Source organism: Cololabis saira, chromosome 23, assembly GCF_033807715.1.
Source record: "Cololabis saira isolate AMF1-May2022 chromosome 23, fColSai1.1, whole genome shotgun sequence".
In the NCBI taxonomy this organism is placed as follows: Eukaryota; Metazoa; Chordata; class Actinopteri; order Beloniformes; family Belonidae; genus Cololabis; species Cololabis saira.
Genome location: NC_084609.1, coordinates 5807748 through 5830018, shown reverse-complemented (window position 1 = coordinate 5830018; position 22271 = coordinate 5807748). Strand labels below are relative to the sequence as shown.

The window sequence follows — 22271 nt, the reverse complement described above, 5'->3', positions numbered from 1 at the left end:
GGCCGTATTAACTGCAGAAGGAATGGCATAAATTGCGCCAAAATACATGATTAATTCAAAATGGCTGACTTCCTGTTCGGTTTCGGCCATGGCGCCAAGAGACTTTTCTGACTCTTTGAGACTCTCTGGTGGTGGTAAGCTATGTTTGTAGCCACAGCTGCCCTGGGGCAGATTGACGGAAGCGTGGGTGCCATATCGCGCCAAACGGCCCCTCCGACCACCACCAACATTCATACACATTCACACGGGGCAAGGTGGGTAAGGTGTCTTGCCCAAGGAAACTACAACAGCAAACTGGGACAGAGCGGGATTCGAACCGCCGACGTTCGGATCATTGGACGACCCGCTCTACCACCTGAGCTACTGCCGCCCCATAAAGAAAAGAACCATATGTGTTTACTATTGAGCATTAAGGAAGCCTGCAAAGGAGGCAAGTATGTTGTGCACCATGGAAGAGTGCCGCACGTTGTTAAACAGACTGTGAGTTCAATTCCCACCAGAGGTCTTCATCCAGTTGTCTTTAAGTAGATCAAAATCCACTTTTAGAGTTCAACACTCAAAATGAAAAGATAAATGCACTAAGAGAGATGTCTTCCCCCAAGGATACTGGTGGTGTGGAGGGTTTGCTCAGGGCTCTAAGGTGCCAATGAAAGGGTGGTGCATGCTGGTTCAAACCCGCAGTATCTGGAGAGGTAGAGGCATCAGACTTTATACCTGGACCACTTTTAAAAGAGAGATGTCTTCTGTCTGAGTGTAGTTGGTGGTGTGGAGTGTTTGCTCACGCCTTTAAGGCGCCAAGGAAAAGGTGGTGCATGCTGGTTCAAACCATCCTCAGTATCTGGAGGCATCAGACCTTATAATTGGACCACTTTTTAAATGATGTCCTTCAACTGAGGACTGAAAACTGGCCAGGAAGCCTAAAAAGGAGGTAAGTATGTTGTGCACCATGGAAGAGTGCCGCACGTTGTTAAACAGACTGTGAGTTCAATTCCCGCCGTTAAGTAGATCAAAATCCACTTATAGAGTTCAACACTCAAAATGAAAAGATAAATGCACTATGAGAGATGTCTTCCCCCAAGGATACTGGTGGTGTGGAGGGTTTGCTCAGGGCTCTAAGGTGCCAATGAAATGGTGGTCCATGCTGGTTCAAACCCGCAGTATCTGGAGAGGTAGAGGCAGCAGACCTTATACCTGCACCACTTTTAAAATGACGTCCTTCTACTGACGATTGAAAACTGGCCAGGAAGCCTGGGAAAGAGGCAATAATGTGGCGCCTCATGGTAAAGAGCTGTACATTGTTAAAGAGACTGAGAGTTCAATTCCCGCCAGAGGTCTTCAGTCTGTTGACTTTAAGTAGCACAAATCCACTTTTAGAGTTTAACGCTAAAAATGAAAAGATAAATGCACTAAGAGAGATGTCTTCCCCCAAGGATACTGGTGGTGTGGAGGGTTTGCTCATGGCTATAAGGTGCCAATGAAAGGGTGGTGCATGCTGGTTCAAACCCTCCCCATCCTCAGTATCTGAAGGGGTAGAGGGATCAGGGAGGATGAGAGGTTAGGAGTGCTAGGGGGATGAGGTAGGATGAGGACGGCTAGGGGGCTCAGGTAGGATGAGGAGGGCTAGGGGGCTCAGGTAGGATGAGGATGAGGAGGGGTCAGGTAGGATGAGGAGGGGTCAGGCAGGATGAGGAGGGGTGAGGTAGGATGAGGAGGGCTAGGGGGCTCAGGCAGGATGAGGAGGGGTCAGGTAGGATGAGGAGGGGTCAGGCAGGATGAGGAGGGCAGGAGGACTAGAGGAGAAAGGCAAGGGGGATCAGGGTGCAAGAGGTGGGCTAGGGACATGAGGAAAGACAGCTTGGGGGGGTCAGGAAGGTTGAGGTAGGGTAAGAAAGTAATTATCCTTTTCAAAGCTTTGATTTGTAAAACCTGATCCACCTGGCCCTCTGAGCACTCCTACCTAGCCTGCCTCCTCTTACACCCCATCTCCTACCTAACCCCGCAAGCCCTTCTCAACACCACCAAGCCCTCCTCTTCCTACCCCTGGACCTTCAGCTGTCCTCTTACTCCCTAGCCCTCCTCATAGCCCCTAGCCCTCATGCCTTCTCCTCCTACCTGACCACCCCCCTAACCTTCTCATCCTACCTCATCCCCCAGGCGCTCCTACCTTCTCATCCTCCCTGATCCCTCCAGATACTGAGGGTTTGAACCAGCATGCACCAGCCTTTCATTGGCACCTTAAAGCCGTGAGCAAACCCTCCTCATCATCATACCTGACCCCTCCTCATCCTACTTGACCCCCCTAGCTGTCCTCATCCTACCTGACCCCCTTAGCCCTCCTCATCCTACCTCATCCCCCTAGCACTCCTAACCTCTCATCCTCCCTGATTCCTCTACCCCTTCAGATACTGAGGATGGGGAGGGTTTGAACCAGCATGCACCACCCTTTCATTGGCACCTTATAGCCATGAGCAAACCCTCCACACCACCAGTATCCTTGGGGGAAGACATCTCTCTTAGTGCATTTATCTTTTCATTTTTAGCGTTAAACTCTAAAAGTGGATTTGTGCTACTTAAAGTCAACAGACTGAAGACCTCTGGCGGGAATTGAACTCTCAGTCTCTTTAACAATGTACAGCTCTTTACCATGAGGCGCCACATTATTGCCTCTTTCCCAGGCTTCCTGGCCAGTTTTCAATCGTCAGTAGAAGGACGTCATTTTAAAAGTGGTCCAGGTATAAGGTCTGATGCCTCTACCTCACCAGATTGTGAGGATGGGGAAGGTTTGAACCAGAATGCACTACCCTTTCATTGGCACCTTATAGCCCTGAGCAAACCCTCCACACCACCAGTATCCTTGGGGGAAGACATCTCTCATAGTGCATTTATCTTTTCATTTTGAGTGTTGAACTCTAAAAGTGGATTTTGATCTACTTAAAGTCAACGGGCTGAAGACCTCTGGCGGGAATTGAACTCACAGTGTCTTTAACAATGTGCAGCTCTTTACCATGATGCGCCACATACAGTACTCACCTCTTTCACAGGCTTCCTGGCCAGTTTTCAATCCTCAGTAGGACATTATTTTAAAAGTGGCTCAGGTATAGGGTTTGCTCCAATAACCTCTGCATTTGAAACCCTCTTTTTCCAAGATGAGCTCAAGTTCAGCTGGACTGAAAATTGCAATCCCTCCAAACCACCAAATAACCTCTTCAGTCATGTCTCATAGCGCATTTAACTTTTCATTTTGAACTTTAAAATTGACAGGTTTGGTGCTTTTTAAAGACAACAGGATGAAGAACTCTAGGAGGAATTGAACCTTAAGTCTTCTTTAGACCATGCACCAAGGCACCAAGGCTTCCTAGTGAGTTTTTAGTCCTCAGTAGAAGGAAATCGCTTTAAAAGTGGTCCTGGGATAAGGTTTGAACACAAGCTCTGCAGTGGAAAGCCTCTTTGCATCCAGTTGACCTACTGAAGAGTACTTTGATATGAGGTTTCAAAATAGTCTATCACAGGGCTCTTCAAGTCCCGTCCTCGAGGGATCAGGTAGGATGAGAGGGCAGGAGGGGTAGAGGGATCAGAAGGGTCCTGCATGGTTTAGGTCAGGGGTTCTTAACCTTTCTGACCTCGAGGCCCAATTTTTTCAGTACAGAGCGGCCCAGGGCCCAAGCAAAAACCTTGTCAAATAAAATGATCATCACGGACTTTTATGAAACATGTCAATGTTAACATGCACACGTCAAGCTTGATTTATACTAGGATAAATCAATCAGTTCAGGCTAATTAATAAAAAAAGATCAATAATTAGATTTTACTTAAATAAAAAAGGAAGGACTCAGAATAAAAAATATATATACATATAAATCAATCAATGGTTGGCAGTAGAGCGGGTCGTCCAATGATCGGAAGGTTGGCAGTTTGAATCCCGCTCCGTCCCAGTGGCTGTTGTAATGTCCTTGGGCAAGACACCATACCCACCTTCCCCCGTGTGAATGTTTTTGAATGTAGCTACCACCACCGGTGAGGATGTGTAGGAATGAATAATGATCTCTGTAAAAAGCACTCTGGGTGCCTTGAAGAGCGCGTTATAAAACCAAGCCATTATTATTAATAAAAACTAAAATAAATACATTAAAAATAATGTTTTTAAATTAAATAAACTGTAAATAAAATTGAAATAAAGTGCAAATGAAACTATATTTGTGCATAGCAGAACCAGAAGAATCTTTATTTTCTTTCATATATATATTTAAAAAAAAATACAATTTCCTTTTTATCTGCAGCTCTTAATGAGACACTTGGGCCTCTGAGACACAATCAGGTCCAGTCTGGGTGGAATGGGGGAAAGATAAATAATATAACAAAATATAATATAATAATAACAAAATAATATAGCCTACAAGCAACAAACAATTTCTTATTAGCTCATTACCTTCAATAAGTCTTGTGAAAATTAACTTTATCTCAGGGAAATTCACCTTTTTAATACAAAAATTGCTACATACATAGTAACTAAACAATTAACATGAACATATGGTCTTTGCCTTAACGAAATGTAATAAAATACATTCACTGTTGCACAACGCAAGTCAGTATTGAGTAATTCCACAAGATGGCGGCAAACGCACGTGTTTACTCTTGAACACAAAGAAAATATACTTTTTAACTTAATAAAACATCACAAAAATATTCTCCTCAAAGCTAAAACATATTAAGAAATTATTGAGTACCGTTCCACAGTTAAAATCATTTAAAACATACCTGGAAAATAAACGATCACGCAGCGCTCGCTCTCCCCCGTTGCTGGGCGCAGACCAAGTCGGCTTGGTCCTTGATACTGGCGGATCCAAGCCGACTCTGAGCGCAGACCAAGTAAACGATCCCTTATCCTGGCGGATTTAAACCTATTTTGTGCAAAATAAAGGATCTTCTCCGTAAATACAGGCCTTAGTAGTATACGTGCAGCTAGATGAGTGTCCGAGGTAAATGGAACGTGCCGCGGCATTATTCTCCTCTTTAAAGAGCTCCCCCGCTTCTTCCTCTTGGTTCCCTCCTCCACCGGCTAGCAGTCAGTAACAACTGACTAATGTATTAGCGCCACCACATGGTCGGGATGCAGTCCCGCGGCCCCCGCGGCCCAAACGTACAAAACAGAATTTTTTCCGCGGCCCACTAGGGGGCGCTCGCGGCCCAAGTGTGGGCCGCGGCCCTATGGTTAAGAATCACTGGTTTAGGTGTTATCTTGCATCAACACACCTGATTCTAATCAATGGTCATCACCAGAAGTGTCAAGTAACGAAGTACAAATACTTTGTTACCTTACTTAAGTAGAAATTTTGGTTATCTTTACTTCACTGGAGTAATTATTTTTCAGACGACTTTTTACTTTTACTCCTTACATTTTCACGCAATTATCTGTACTTTTTACTCCTTACATTTTAAAAACAGCCTCGTTACTCTATTTTATTTAGGCCTTTAATAAAAACTATCCAGTTAAATTGCTCCATCCGGATAGAGTGAATTTGGTTGTGGTTGTTTCAGATGTTCTTGTCCAGTTTTGTTCTTACATCCGTTCCCTCAGATTCCTGCAACTAAACTTGGATGTACATTCCAATAAAGGTTAGGATAAATGATAACATGAACATGAAGTTTGACTTTTTGCTCCATTACAATACTTATAGGCAACTAGTCATCATATCTGCTGCTCTCTGAAACACATGTTAATGCTCAATAGTACACATATATGGTTCTTTAATATATTTGCATTATACTAAGATTCATTCATTTTCAATGGCTTTTGTCCTTAATGACTTTTTCCCCCTTACATTACTTTTACTTTTATACTTTAGGTAGTTTTGAAACCAGTACTTTTATATTTTTACTTGAGTAAAAAACTTGAGTTGATACTTCAACTTCTACAGGAGTATTTTAAACTCTAGTATCTATACTTCTACCTGATCAGAAAGTGTTCTGATTAAAATAAGGTTGGACTATATAACAATCGCGTTCATAAGGATTTAAGCAAGTTTTAAACAAAATAAAAATTAAAGAAATAGTCTCTTCTCCCCGTGTGTGTCTGCCTGTCATGCCGGGTGCGCGCATGTTGTGTTTACTTTTAAGCCTGAATTATGGTGCTGCGTTACACCAACGCGTACCCTACGCCGTAGGCTCTGCGTTGGTGTGACGCGGAACCATAAATCAGCCCTGAGCAGCTCTGAGGGGAGGGGGGGGAGCGGGGCTCCGCTCCCGTCTTCGGATCGCTTTCGCACAGACAGTCTTGAGGATTTGCAATCACAGGCTGAGCCTACCGTTAGTTTTTAAACTGTAAAGTGGGGGGGACAAATACATGATTTTGAAAAGTTGGGGGGACATGTCCCCACTGTCCCCAGTGGTAATTGTGTTGTGGCAGCAACGGCGTGCTGCCACTCACTCGCTTTATTTTATAGGCTACTATTTATATACTTATTCTAACTTTTACTGTGACCATCAAATAATCTGGTTTTCCTGTCCTCCACATCATCTACAACATCTAGATCTAAGTCTCCGTGAAAGTCAGTGTCACGGTGGCTGGACACCCTCTCATTCATTCTGACGCCAAACAGGCTGCAGGAAGCCACTGCGCATGCTCAGTAGGCTCATCCATATGCATTTATGGTAAGAAGTGGGCGTGTAGAGGGGGGGAATTGAGGCGGATTCAGCTGCGTAGCTTTCCAGCTGGACTGGGACTTATTGCGTGCAAGTGTGCGTGCACGCGGTTTTATTGATCCAGATTTTTTTTTGCGCCCGGCATTTTCGGCTTTTGGGTGTACGTGCACTTTTAGTATGAATCCTACGCAGTCCTTTTTAAATGAGGTCTGAAGAATCTACATGCAAGTCATACAAGCTTCCACTGCAGCCTGAACGTGCACAAGGGTGTGAGGGCCCGTTCATCGCTGCTTGCAGCTTTAATTCTAGTTTGGTATGGTACCTGCCTTTGTTACCTCCAATACCCAATTGTGAGTCACCTCAGAGTGTAATGTGAATTAAAATGTACATGTTCTGCACTGTTTGGATAATTGTGTTAATAAATATCCTACAATTTATAACCGAGTTGTTTCAATTATTTCAAATACATAAGTTATCTGTCCAATCCAATCGATTCAGCATCTTCTAAAACTTCTAAACTGACTGAAACTTCATCAAAATCGGCCCGCCAGGAGTTGAAATATGGCCACTTCTGGTTTAAACGGCCATTTTGAATTTTGAAAATGTCAGAAATGGATTCAGCATCCTCAATAACCCCCAGAACCTCTCCAATATTGTCCAAATTCATCACTCACTCATCTTCTCCCGCTTATCCGTTACCGGGTCGCGGGGGCAGCAGCCTCAGCAGGGATGCCCAGACTTCCCTCACCCCAGACACCTCCTCCAGCTCTTCCGGGGGGAGTCCGAGGCGTTCCCAGGCCAGCCGAGAGACATAGTCTCTCCAGCGTGTCCTGGGTCTTCCCCGGGGTCTCCTCCCGGTGGGACATGCCTGGAACACCTCCCTAGGGAGGCGTCCAGGAGGCATCCGGTACAGATGCCCAAGCCACCTCAGCTGACTCCTCTCAATGTGGAGGAGTAGCGGCTCGACTCCGAGCTCCTCCCGGGTGACCGAACTCCTCACCCTATCTCTAAGGGAGCGTCCAGCCACCCTGCGGAGGAAACTCATCTCGGCCGCTTGTATCCGCGATCTTGTCCTTTCGGTCACTACCCAAAGTTCATGACCATAGGTGAGGGTAGGGGCGTAGATTGACCGGTAAATCGAGAGCTTCGCCTTTCGACTCAGCTCCCTCTTCACCACGACGGTCCAGTACATCGACCGCATTACTGCGGACGCTGCACCGATCCGCCTGTCAATCTCACGCTCCATTGTTCCCTCACTCGTGAACAAGATCCCGAGATACTTGAACTCCTCCACCTGAGGCAGGACTTCTCCACCCACCCGGAGAAGGCATGCCACCCTTTTCCGGTCGAGAACCATGGCCTCGGTCTTGGAGGTGCTGATTCTCATCCCTGCCGCGTCGCACTCGGCCGCAAACCGCCCCAGCACATGCTGGAGGTCCCGGTCTGATGAAGCCAACAGGACAACATCATCTGCAAAAAGCAGAGATGAAATCCTGAGGTTCCCAAACCGGATCCCCTCCGGCCCCTGGCTCCGCCTAGAAATCCTGTCCATAAAAATTATGAACAGGACCGGTGACAAAGGGCAGCCCTGCCGGAGTCCAACATGCACCGGGAACAAGTCTGACTTACTGCCGGCAATGCGAACCAGACTCCTGCTTCGATCATACAGAGACCGGACAGCCCTTAGTAGAGGGCCCCGGACTCCATACTCACTCAGCACCCCCCACAGAATGGCACGAGGGACACGGTCAAATGCCTTCTCCAGATCCACAAAACACATGTAGACTGGTTGGGCAAATTCCCATGAACCCTCGAGCACCCTGCGGAGGGTATAGAGCTGGTCCAGTGTTCCACGACCGGGACGAAAACCGCATTGTTCCTCCTGAATCCGAGGTTCGACTATCGGCCGTAATCTCCTCTCCAGTACCCTGGCGTAGACTTTCCCCGGGAGGCTGAGAAGTGTGATCCCCCTGTAGTTGGAACACACTCTCCGGTCCCCCTTTTTAAACAGAGGGACCACCACCCCGGTTTGCCACCCCAGCGGTACTGTCCCCTTCCTCCATGCAATGTCGCACAGGCGTGTCAGCCAAGACAGCCCTACGACATCCAGAGACTTGAGGTACTCAGGGCGAATCTCATCCACCCCCGGTGCCCGGCCACCGAGGAGCTTACGAACCACCTCGGTGACCTCGGCTTGGGTGATGGATGAGCACGCCTCCGAGCCCCAACCCTCTGCTTCCTCAGTGGAAGGCATGTCAGTCGGGTTAAGGAGATCCTCAAAGTATTCCTTCCACCGTCCGACAATGTCCCCAGTCGAGGTCAACAGCTCCCCACCAGCACCATAAATGGTGCCGGCAGAGTACTGCTTCCCCCTTCTGAGGCGCCGAACGGTCCTCCAGAATTTCCTCGAGGCCGACCGAAAGTCCTCCTCCATGGCCTCCCCGAACTCCTCCCAGACCCGAGTTTTTGCCTCCAAGACTGCCCGAGCCGCGGCCCGCTTGGCCTGCCGGTACCTATCTACTGCGTCAGGAGTCCCACCGGCCAACATAGCCCGGTAGGACTCCTTCTTCAGTCTGACGGCATCCTGTACTTCCGGTGTCCACCACCGGGTTCTAGGATTGCCGCCACGACAGGCACCGGAGACCTTGCGTCTGCAGCTTCGAGCCGCCGCGTTGACAATGGAGGCAGAGAACATGGTCCACTCGGACTCGATGTCCCCCGCCTCCCCCGGGATCCGAGAGAAGCTCTCCCGGAGGTGGGAGTTGAAGATGTCCCTGACAGAGGGCTCAGCCAGACGTTCCCAACAGACCCTCACAATCCGTTTGGGTCTGCCCGGTCTGTCCAACCTCCTCCTCCGCCAGCGCATCCAACTCACCACCAGGTGGTGATCAGTTGACAGCTCAGCCCCTCTCTTCACCCGAGTGTCCAAGACATGCGGCCGAAGGTCAGATGAAACGACAACAAAGTCGATCATTGACCTCCGGCCTAGGGTGTCCTGGTGCCACGTGCACTGATGGACACCCTTATGCCTGAACATGGTGTTCGTGATGGACAAACTGTGACTCGCACAGAAGTCCAACAACAAAACACCACTCGGGTTCAGATCGGGGAGGCCGTTCCTCCCAATCACGCCTCTCCAGGTATCACTGTCATTGCCCACGTGAGCGTTGAAGTCCCCCAGTAGAACAATGGAGTCCCCAGTTGGAGCACTATCAAGTACTCCTCCCAGGGACTCCAAGAAGGCCGGGTACTCCCCACTGCTGTTTGGCCCGTAGGCACAAACAACAGTGAGAGACCTATCCCTCTCCAGGTATCACTGTCATTGCCCACGTGAGCGTTGAAGTCCCCCAGTAGAACAATGGAGTCCCCAGTTGGAGCACTATCAAGTACTCCTCCCAGGGACTCCAAGAAGGCCGGGTACTCCCCACTGCTGTTTGGCCCGTAGGCACAAACAACAGTGAGAGACCTATCCCCGACCCGAAGGCGCAGGGAAGCGACCCTCTCGTTCACCGGGGTGAACTCCAACACATGGGGGCTATAACCAAGCCCACACCAGCCCGCCGCCTCTCACCCTGGGCAACTCCAGAGTAGTGGAGGGTCCAGCCCCCTTCAAGGAGCTGGGTTCCAGAGCCCAAGCTATGTGTGGAGGTGAGCCCGACTATCTCTAGCCGGTATCTCTCAACCTCACGCACAAGCTCCGGCTCCTTCCCCCCCAGCGAGGTGACATTCCATGTCCCCACTGTGAGGGTTGATGTCCAGGGATTGGGTCGTCGAGGCACCCCGCCACGACTGCTACCCAGCCCACAATGCACCGGCCTGCCATGGTCCTTCCTGCGGGTGGTGGGCCTACTGGAAGGCGGACCCGCGTCGCCGTTTCGGGCTGAGCCCGGCCGGGTCCCACGGGCAAAGACCCAGCCACCAGGCGCTCGCCTACGAGCCCCGACCCCAGGCCTGGCTCCAGGGCGGGGCCCCGGTGACGCCGATCCGGGCGACGTAACGGTCCTTGTTTTTCTTCTTCTCATGATAGGCTTGTGAACCGCTCTTAGTCTGGCCCGTCACCCAGGACCTGTTTGCCATGGGAGTCCCTACCAGGGGCGAAAGTGCCCCCGACAACATAGCTCCTAGGATCACTCGGGCACACAAACCCCTCCACCACAGTAAGGTGGCGGTTCAAGGAGGGGTATTGTCCAAATTGGCCAAGCAATTGCTGAAATATTGTCCATATATGTGAGTATGCTAATTGATGCTAATTATGCTAATTATGCTAATTGCCCAACCTATGTAAGTTAGCATCCGGCAGTTTCTAAATGCTGGGGACCTATACTGTACACTTCTAACATAAAACTTTGGGGTACTCAACATTTCCGGGTTCACATTGCTGGCAAGTAGACTATTGAGGCATGAAGTTTTCTAGCGGGCGCTGTTGAGCCGTTAGACCACGCCCATTAATGCAAACCATTAAATATCAAATTTTTCGCCAGGCCTGGCTTGCATGCAAAATTTTGTGACTTTTGGGGCACGTTTAGGGGGGCAAAAAGGCCCTCCTTTCGTCAGAAGAAAGAATAAAGAATAATAATAATAATAAAAATTCCTACAAATATAATAGGGCCTTCGCACTGTGCTCGGGACCTAATAATAATATTGTTATTACGACTGGTAGAAGTTGTTTTTTGTGGGACTAAAGTTATGACTCTATGCAACTTTTAATATAACTTATTTATTGCTGTAAATAACAGATATTTTGTCAGGAATAAGTGTCTGAAACTGAGGAGTTTTTCTGCTCCAAGTGTTCATTTAAACTCCTGCCTGTGACAACAGCGCCCTCTGCTGGTCACGGCCGCGAAGTACAGGCGACTCGTGAGGGCAGAGAGGATGGAGGGACGAAGCCCTCGGGTGGAAACGGTCTCGTGGTGACGCGTCTCGAGTCAATAAAGCTGCAGCACATGTTTATTTTCTGAAGTTAAAGACCGCTTCAGTCAGATGTTGTTGATGAATAAACATAAAGGAGTAAAGTTTGCTCCACGGCTTTGTTCTGTGTCTCAAGGTTAAGACCTATTGGTTTAATATATTCAGTTTAATATCCAAAATACTTCACATAAAGCTGGAGACCGATCCATTCATTATTATTTTAGGAACATCAGATTCCAACAATGTTTCCTCTCCTATAGTCTTATTATTGCAAAAAAGTTACTTCTCATGCATTGGAAGAAAAAAAATGATATACTCTTCTGGATAAACTCACTTACTTTGAAAAATTTTGTCACCTCTCATTAATTATCTCACACCTATTGACATTTCCCCTTCACATTAACAAAGTAGCGAACAGACGGAAGAGTAAGACTCTATTGTTATTCTTAGCTATTTTCCTTTCTTTGTATTTTGCATTCCACATTTTATATCAGTTTCTTCATTTATTATGTTCTAAGAAAACAAAAAAGTGCACTATGACCTGTATTTTATGCACACTGATGTGTGTATACTGTAAATGTGTAACTGTATTTTTATGTTCTGTAATAAAACACACTTGAAAGAAGAAAAAAAAGAAGTAAAGTTTATCTTCCACTGGAACGTTGTTCAAGACTGTTTCAGAACCGACTCTCAGCTCGGACCAGTTTAAAAGAAGGAGGTGAAACAAAGAACACGTACACACCTTTATATGGTTTTAGCCGTATTGTTTTATTTTATTTTTCTTTATTTCTAACCTTCGCATATCTTAATCTGCAAGTGGTCATAAATTATTACAGAAAAAAGTGACAGAATTCAGCAAAAATCCCCAAGAAACCAGTTAAATAAATATAAAGAACGTGAACAACAGGTCCCACGTAAACACGATGACGTCCAGAAATACAGCTTTTATGTTCATTTTCTCTTAAATTATGACGTTATGTTTTTCTTAAAAGCAGAAGAACAATATTCATATATATAAAATACTTTTACCGTTGAAACGGAAGATTGAGGAGGTTTGAAATAATCCACGGATTAACCGGCAGATTAACCGGATTAACCGGCAGTTACGCTAGTTCAGGTCGGGGGGAGGAGCCTAAATTAGGAGGCTAAACCAGGCATTCCCAAGCCAGGGGGTCAAATCTCTCTAGTGTGTCCCAAGTCGACCCCCGAGACCTTCTTTCAACATGCTCTCAATTCCGAGGTACCCAGGATGCACCTGGACAGAAGCCTGAAACACCTCAACGGCGACTCTACTCCGAGTTTTCCTGGAAGGAGAGAGCGCCTCGCCTTTTATCTGACACCGTGTCCTAACTGCATGCGATGCGAGCGAGCGTCAGTGGCAAAATCAATTCCATTGCTTTACTTTATATTGGACTGTCCTAACTGGCCGCAGCGATGCAGCATTTTGAGCTGAACATTTGTCGGACGCCATACTTCTATTTTCTTCCTGTCGCTCGCGTTGTAAGCGCCATAGCAAACGGTCATGGATGAGGAACGGCTGGTCCAGTTGAAATGAGAAGTTATCTCTATGATTCCTCCTCATTTCACTACAAAAACCTCAATAAAGTGGCAGCTGCTGGAGGGAGATGGACAGGGAGCTAAAAGTTACCATTATTTTTGTGTATTTTGTCAGGATGCTGAGCAGACGTTAATTTACCGTTAGCTTCTGTTAATGTACTCTAGCTACTGTTAAACCGTTGAGGGAGGGTAGTTAGCAAGTTCAGCACAATAATATGGCCTGTTAGAGTTGAACAACAATTAATATCAATAAACGACCATAATCTATCTGTAGCCTACTGTGTACTGTGCAGCCGTCCCTCAAAACAGCGCGCAGCCAATCACAGCGGTCGGTCCACGTGGGTTTGACACGTCGTCGTCTGAGACTGACCAATGGGAGCTGTCAATCAAAATAACGTGGGGGCCCATATTAACGCTTTAAGTGTGGACAGAGAGCGTCCGATGTCACGCAGTGCAACGCGATAGTCGGACGCTTGCATGCAGTTAGGACACGGTGTGACCCTTTGGAGGAAACTCTTGCACCTGTAATCACGTTCCTAAGTCCCTTGAGACCCAGCAGACCCACGAGAAGGCGCTCCACTCTTTTCCGACTGAAACCAGCGCCCTCGAATTCTGAGGTATTCTTGCCCATTCCAGTAACATCTGAAGGTATCATCCCAACCGGGTCACCGACATATCCCATCCAAAACTGGCACCTGGTGACTTCTGCCTTTTCCTCAACGCTCAGGGTTTGTCGCATCCAGTTAACAGGTTTCTGGACTCAGTTCTTCTTTTCCAGCCTTTAGTATGTTTTCCCAACCCGATTGGTTCTGTCCGTTTTTCCTGTTAACCTTCAACCACCTCTTGGATCTTGATTCTGTGCTTTCACCTGGATTTCCGGACTGTGTTGTTTGGGTTTGGCCTTGGTCACTGGATTACTCTGTGGGACTGTGTGGATTTATACCTCTGCTGAATCTCCTCGCGGTCACTGGGGTTTGTTTGAATCGAGCATGTTAAGAACTCTGGTTCTGCCTCGTGAAAGATTCCCTCAGTAAGCTGTGCTGCTCGTATTTTACTAAGGTCTGCTCAGAGATTTCGGCGGTCCTGGATCCTTCAGCATCACCGCATCATGCCCGGGAAGCAGCGAACTGACCAGGAGGGGATCAGTAAAGCCCTCACGGTCCTGTGGGCTTTACAGAATCAGCCGTGTAAATCCGACGAGTCCAGACTCTTCAAGCTCCACCTGTTCCTCATCGTCTACCTCTGATTCTCTCGGTACAACCCTCCTTGATGGCCTCCTGCAGGACACGACCCGGCACCTGCAATTCACCTGCCACGCTGGCGTCAAGCATACCTACCTGAAATGGGTTGAGTACTCGTTTAACACTCTTGCATGGGCTTTTAGCCTTTCTCTTTTCCTGCCCAGGACACCGATGCTGGCGTTGTCCCTGTCCGAGCCTTCATAAGCTGGTGTTGGTGTACCTTCAGAGGTTCACCCCTCCAAACATCCGCTTGCCAGGCTGAAGCGCCAAGTGGGTCGCCACCGGTCCAAGGCTCTCCTTTACCCTGTGATACACCTATGAAGGTCTGGTCCCGGAAATTGGTTCCCCGCGTCATTGGACTCTTTCCCTTCTCCAGAAGGATGTTTCCTCTGCCACATCGACCCGACACTCAATGGCTCCAAGATCTGTCATATCCCACCTGGTGTCTCCCGTGCCACATCTCCCTGTGCGTGTCCCAACCAGCTGATTTCCCCCAGACCTTTCCAACCAAATGTGCTGCTTGTATCCTACCAAGGTCTGTTTCCGGAGCCATCTCCTCACACACAACTCAACAACCACCAAACCGGACCCCCCTCCGTCCCTGGGCTGCACCAAGGAAATTGGCAGGAAAGGCCTTTAGAAAGTCCAAGATGACTTCTTTCCAACAATTTGGAGAAAGGATCTGTTTGGATAGGAACTGAGTAGCCAACGAGATGGACTCGGTATCTTCAACTAAAAGAACACCCTTCCACATGATTTCACGGTCAAATGTATTCCCTAAGTCGATGTTTCCCAACCTTGTTCCCTGGGGCACACCGCCCTGCACGTCCTAGATGTTCCTCTCCTCAAATCAGTGGGCCACTGACGGACTTGTGTACCTTGTGATCCAATCAGGTGGATTTGAACAGGGAAACATTTAAAACACGTGTGTCCTGAGGAACAGGGTTGAGAAACACTCCTAAAACTATATAGAGTAAGCATTGACGTCACTTTCCCACTGGACCACGCCCCCTTACTCACACTGAGTGGCAAAAATGGCTGCAACTAGTGGAGAAGACGGGATAACAGGCGATTATGGGCTTAAATTAAAGGCAGTTGGACTTGACAGTGACCCGTACAGTTACCCCAAGAACCAGTGGTCCATGGACATAAATATTTGACCACGAATCCAGTTTCCTGATATTTATATGTACTTAATTTCAACACCGGCGAAATACATGAAGCAAAGCTTGAAGGCATACAAAAGTCTTGACGCTTGGTCCGACTTCAAGGCAGGATTTGTTGGTGAAATTAAAGTGATGAGGACTCCGAACTTTATGATTTGACCGTTTAACGTTGGCTACCCAAAAATCCAACATTACCTGATACAAAATGGGAACCGCAAATCCACGTTTCAGTGCCTGGAATCCAGTTGTTCCTGTGAATTGCAGCGATCCATTTGTCTCTCTTAAGCCGGGCAGACACTGTGCGATTGTCGGCTCGTTTTTAACCGGTTTTCCAGTCGTGCGACTGTTTTTTGGATCGGGCCGGATTTCGACCCAATCGTTGGTCGTGCCTTGTGCAGTAAACGTGGGGTAACGACGAGAGAATAACACCTCACGACGAGCTCCCGATCACAAATCGTGTGGTCGCAAGAAAATCAAAATTGTTTGAAATCCTGGTCACGTGAAGGGATTGCACAGTTGAAGCAGCTACGACCCGATTGGACTCATCCTTTCGCAGAGAGCATGTGCAATAAAAAAAAAATAAAAAGTGCCAAAACATACGTATACAGTAGATAGTATTGGTCTAACGTGCTATATGTAGCCGTTGCTGGCAGCAACGGCTACATTTACCTCCAGTTCTCGCTGAAGGATTGAAAGACTGTACTGCCCACGTCTGCCCAGCCAATTCCTTGTCCACACATGACGTCGTCTTTTCTTTTTCTGATTTATTGCCACACAGAATGGCACAAATTGCCAAGGCAGCGCGTTTGTTTTTCCTGAGCATCTTCGGTGTCTCCCACTTCCGGGTTCCTCCTCTTCTTCTACTTCTTTTTGACGTTACCGTGTCATAACTGTCATAACGCAGTTCCAGTACACAGAAGTCCAACGTGAGTATTATCATCGTATAGTGTGAGCAGACGGAGCATCCGAGCATCGGGTCGTACAGTGTGAGACCATAAATCGTGGACTGCGAACTTTTGAACTCAGCGATCTAGTCGTGCAGTGTGACTTGGGGCTGAATCAAACGATTTAAAATATTGCACAGTGTATGCCCAGCTTTAAGCTTATTTTTCGGCAGTCTGTAAAACGATAACTCCGATTTCTTGCTAAATCTATGAGTACAGTCGATCGCACAACAGCTCTTTCCCATTTTAGATGTTTTCCAGTTGCTCAAACTGAAAGTTTACGCTGCCACTCAGTCTTTCTGCCACTCAGTCTTTCTGACACTCAGTCTTTCTGCCACTCAGTGGGTGTAACCCGCTGTGAATTCGCATCTATGACGTCATGCGCATTCCCTCTATTCCTTCCAGTTTCTGAAAGACATCCCGTTTAGGTCAACAACTCCCCGACCTTTACAACGACTGCTTTGTAGGATTACTTGGTCAAACTCCTCCCCTACCTGGATTATGGCCCGAGTGACCAACGAGGCTGAAGCTGCCAGTGAAGCTTTTAAATGGAGAAAAAGCCTTAAAAACGAGCATCCTGAGAGTCAGAGGTAGATGTTTGTCTCCCCAGGTACCGACTTCACTCGTACTGAATCACATATTCCGGATATATTTGATTTGGATCAAATATGACGTATATTTTGGGGTCGTTGACATCGTCCACACAGCTGTCGTGACTGTTGTCAAGACTTTTATGGTCGGGTTTTGTGAAGTTAGAGTGTCCCTCATTTGATTTCCCAACGATGACCCGAGCCAAAATCTGTGTATTACGGTATTCGGAGCTTCTGCCGTCGGTTCCTAGGCCGTGTAGTGGTAGTGGATCTGTGCTGATGCTGCTGTATCTGTCCGCAAATGATGCATGTTTGGCAAAATATATTCCTGAATGAAAACAAACTCACATCAGCAGGAGAAACAGGAGTTCTCTTCCTTCATTTCGAATGATGATATCATTGGTTAACTTACCTTTACCGTATACGTGCCCGTGTTGTCCAGCCAACCGTAAATCAAAGTTGTACTTGCAAATGCTGTCAACATTTGTAACCTCGGTCCCGTGGAAAAGCCGTCTCTCTTGAAACTTTTTGACACCGTGAATCCTCATCAGCTGCTTCTTCTTCCTTTGTCGCAAATGCAGATGAAAACGTGTTTTGATTCCAATGGAGGAGAAATAATGAAAAGGTGCAAAGATGGTACAAAATGTTGTTTACCTGCAGTATATCTCCCAAAGGTCCAGATTCTGTATCCTGCAAATCAAGTGGATGGATCTGTTGAGGAGCCCCTCGACCTTCACGTAGTCCTCCACGGTCTTGTATTCAGGACTGAGTTTACTCAGAGGGATCAACTTTAAAACAAGTCGGACACACGTCAGTTTTATTTTCCTTCTTTTAGAAATTAAAACTTCTGTTTGCAAACACCTGGTTGTCCTATGTTTAAATGTCTCCTTTTACTCCAACACAACACAACACATCACAGTCACCAAACTGCACCCATCACTGTCCTGTCTTTTCTTTTCTGCTTTTTCACAACCTTTTCCATTTTTTATTGCCTTCTAGAGATCAAAAGAATAAAATAATAATAAAAAGAGAAAACCAGAAAGAGACGGGTTAAATTTGTGCCAAAATGAGACTCGTGTTCAAACGTTGGTTTCCCTTCTTTTAAGTCCAATGTTTGTTTATTAAATTTTTTTCTATTTTAATGTTTTGGGTAGGGCTGTCAGTTTAGCATGTTAATCAGATTAATTAATTACACTGCTAATTAACGTGTGTTATGAAAATTACCGGAGCTGCTCCAGCCTGAATTATCATTTAAACGCTAAACATGGACAAGTTCCACTGTAAACGTGCCTATTTGAGACTCAGCCTTATTTTATTTCTGAATTTTATTTATTTAACTGTATTTGTATTGCATTTTTGAATAATGCACCTGGCCTAATCGGTTTGCTGATGTGCTTGAGCTTTTTCTTTTGAATTTCATTTATGAAACACACTTCACCAATAAAAATGTGGATTATCTCTGTTAATATATATTGATTTATAGTTATATGTAGATATGTCGATATATAGATTTATAGTCATTTCTATGTATATAATTGGAAGTAAATATATGAACCAGTGTATATATAGCATATCTACTCTTATATAGTTATTCAAGTATATTGTTATATGTTTTGTCTTCTTTTGTTTTTTTTGACTTGTTTTGATTTTGACTATATTTACATATACATATAATTGAGTATCATATCACTGTATTGAGCAGTTATTAAAGTAGGGATGGGTGTTTTATAAGTAAGCTTATTGAAACTCGTCTTATTACACTTAAGAATGTAGGTAAGATTCACGGGTTGGACTTCAATCCTTGTATTTGTTTTTTTTTTAAACGTTTTTGTACTCTTTTTTTAACATGCATGTTCGAAATAAAATCTTCAAATCAAATCAATTATCTTAGTTTCTGATCTCTCCAGCACATTTTCTTTTATGTTGTTTTTTTTTTTTTTTTTTTCTCTAAACGCATTCCATTGTATTTTTTTCTTTTCTTCTTTTAAAAATGTGCAAATAAAAAAAAAATAAAAAAATCATTCACTGCTTTGATTTTCTTATGCAAGAAAGTACGGAAACGTGACGACAGCTGTGCCGGTTTCTAATTAAATGAAAGTGAAAAACAGAACTTAAGCAACACTAAGTACCCCCCTCCCTTCCTTCCTGCCTTCTTGGATCTGAGAGGGGAAGTCCGGCAAATTTAAAGAGGACCTATTATGAAAACAGTTTTTTTCTTGCTTTAACATATATAAAGTGCTCTCCCCTCAGCCTGCCAACTCAGAGAAGGAGGAAAGCAACCAAATTCTGCAGTGTCTGTACAGCCGCCCGGATGATCCGTCCAGTGTCATGTGGATCTACGAGCCAATAAGATTCTGCGCATTTTCGTTACGTAGTCAAAATTCAAACCACGCCCACAACTATAAAACCGTGTAACTGCATGAGAGCGTCCGACTATCGTGTCGCACTGCGTGACATCGGACGCTCTCTGTCCATCTCCCTCCAGCAGCTGCCACTTTATTGAGGTTTTTGTAGTGAAATGAGGAGGAATCATAGAGATAACTTCTCATTTCAACTAACTGGATCAGCCGTTCCTCATCCATGACCGTTTCCTACAGCGCTTTCAACCGGCTTTCAACGCGAGCGACAGGAAGAAAATAGAAGCAGGGCGTCTGACAAATGTTCAGCTCAAAACGGCCAGTTAGGACAGTCCAATAGAAAATAAAGCAATGGAATTGATTTTGACGCTGACGCTCGCTCGCATCGCATGTATTTAGGACACGGTAACTCCGCTGGCCGGAGCTTCCGCCATTTTTTCGTAGCGGTGTATCATGTCATTCAGGCAGCCAATCAGCACAGTGCCTCATTATCATAGCCCCGCCCACTCACAATGTTGAGATTAAAAAAGAAAGGAAAAAGGAAGAAAAAAAGGAAAAAATAAGAAAAAAGAAAAGAAGAAAAAAAGGAAAAAAAGAAGAAAAAAAGGAAAAAAAAGGTCAAACATTGAAAAAGAGCTGAAAAAGCTCCAGGGCGCCACTAGGGCAGCTCTAGAGCCGCGGGTTGCCGACCCCTGGTATAGATGATCGCAGAATTATTCTATTCGGATTTAAAATCGGAATAAACTAACCACTTAGACCCCGTCCACACGTAGCCGGATATCTGCGGATATCTGCTAAACCGGAGATATTTTCCTCCGTTTTGACCTGTCATCCACACGAAAACGCAAATAAACGAAGGTTTAAAAAAACTCCGGGCAAAGTGAAGATTTTTGAAAACTCCGTTTATGTAGATGCGTGTGGACACACATAACCGGAGATTTGCGTTTTCGAACGTCACATTATGCGCCAAAACAACAACAAATCTGCTCTGACGTGCGCCTTTTGTTTACTACAGATGATCCAGCATCTGTTCTCCAAGCTATTTATTAAATAAATGGTCTCTGCTCTTGACCACCACTTACTGCGTTACACCGACACAGAGGCTCCGCCGTACCCTACACCGTAGGGCCCGCGGCTCCGCAGAGCCCGCAGAGACGCGGAGCCGCGGAGCCCGCAGAGCCGCGGAGCCCGCAGAGCCGCGGAGCCCGCAGAGCCGCGGAGCCCGCAGAGCCGCGGAGCACGCAGAGACACAGAGCCCGCAGAGACGCGGAGCACGCAGAGCCGCAGAGCCCGCAGAGCCGCGGAGCACGCAGAGACACAGAGCCCGCAGAGCCGCGGAGCCGCGGAGGTGCAGCTTCCCCGGGAGCTGCAGATGATCTACAGGTTAGAATGCTTATGAAGTGGTCGAAAACGCAGCTCTTCGGTTACGTGTGGATGCAAATTTTTTTATAAACGGAGGAGGGAAATATTCGTTTTTAAAAATGCCCGGCTACGTGTGGACGGGGCCTTAATTGGGAATTAAGTTTAATTCGGAATGGCCATTTTCATTCGGAATTAGGTGTTTACATGGTAATTTTTACTAATTTTAAATCGGATTTAATTTTAATTCTGAATTAAAGAGGAATTAAACTTCCCATGTAAACGCACTCCCTGTGTGACGCTCCAGCTGTTGCAGAAATAGAAAAACCGACCCGGCGTTCAGCAGGAAACTGGCAGGTATAATGAAGCTCCAGGCACATTTCAACATGCCGTCTCTCAGTCTCACCTGGTACGGCGTCGTGGGATCGACGTTTTCCCAGAAAATAGGTGCAGCACTGAAACAGGAGCAGCTGTGGAGAATGATAGAGAGATAGAGAGAGAATAGTTTCCACCGCCGCAACACTTTCACTTTCATTTTGTAAGAAACTATACTCACTGTAAACTCACTCACCTTCTTCCTACGTTGAAGCCTCGCTGGATCCTCCGCTGCCTGCCGGTCTCCAGCTCCGTCTGCAACATCGCTGCACAGGAAATCCACACGTCAACCTTTGTTTTGTTTCTAAATCATCTTGACTTTTATGTGAACCGGAGCGATGAGCATGAAAACACACTCGGATACCTGAGAGATCAATCTGGCTGCAGCCACTCAGCGTGGAAATCTTCAAAACACCTTTTGGTTCCCTCTCATAGTATTTCTCCACATTATCGCTGCTGAAGGGATTTTCTGGGTCGTCCTGTGGGAATTGGGGAGGGGGGGGGGGGGGGGGCGTCAAATCTAACAGCTGACAAGGTACAGATAATGATCTAATGAGATGTTTTACCTTGAACTGGTGCCACCTCCCGCAGTCGGCCAGGTAGTACCAGCACCACGGGAAGTCTGACGTGTCCATGTCCTCCGCTTTCTCTCTTCTGAGCTCCATGACTTTAACTTCTAAAACAAAACTTGGTCCCAGCAGGATCTAACAGATTCTTCTTCTTTCTAAGATTCTTCTTCTTTCTGCTCCCTTTCATTCACAATTTACGAACCTTTGTGTTTGTATTGAATTGTTTGTTGTTTTATTTTTGAATGAAATAAAGAATAAATGAACTCCTCTAAACAAACTACTCTGCTCTCTCTCTAGGTTTCTTTTCTGTGACAGAGGATGTCAGCTGTTTTACTTTTGAATAAAAGCCACACCTCTGTCTCAGGCTGGCAGGTCTGACTCCTCCTGTGGTGAAGAGACACTAAGCAATGTGGGTGGTGCTGTGTTTTAAAAGGTTATTAAAAAGCTCCGTTTCCCATCAGTGACTGCGTTTACATGCCTTTTAAAACCTGAATATTAGCAATAACCCGGTTTTGCATGGCCATGTAAACACCAATTACCCATTTGAATAATCCGAATTTGCTCAT

General features: G+C 46.3%; 1 protein-coding gene across 1 annotated transcript; it reads right to left on the bottom strand.

Moving 5' to 3' along the window:
* Positions 1–17018: 17018 nt before the first annotated feature.
* LOC133424224 (protein mono-ADP-ribosyltransferase PARP11-like) lies at positions 17019–21996 on the bottom strand. Its single transcript, XM_061714713.1, has 7 exons — positions 21703–21996; positions 21501–21615; positions 21333–21402; positions 21168–21231; positions 17700–17833; positions 17458–17609; positions 17019–17373 (listed from the first exon to the last, which is right to left on the bottom strand). Exons 1-7 carry the CDS (start codon positions 21799–21801, stop codon positions 17075–17077), a joined length of 933 nt encoding a protein of 310 aa, XP_061570697.1. The 5' UTR covers positions 21802–21996; the 3' UTR covers positions 17019–17074.
* Between the last annotated feature and the right edge of the window lie 275 nt (positions 21997–22271).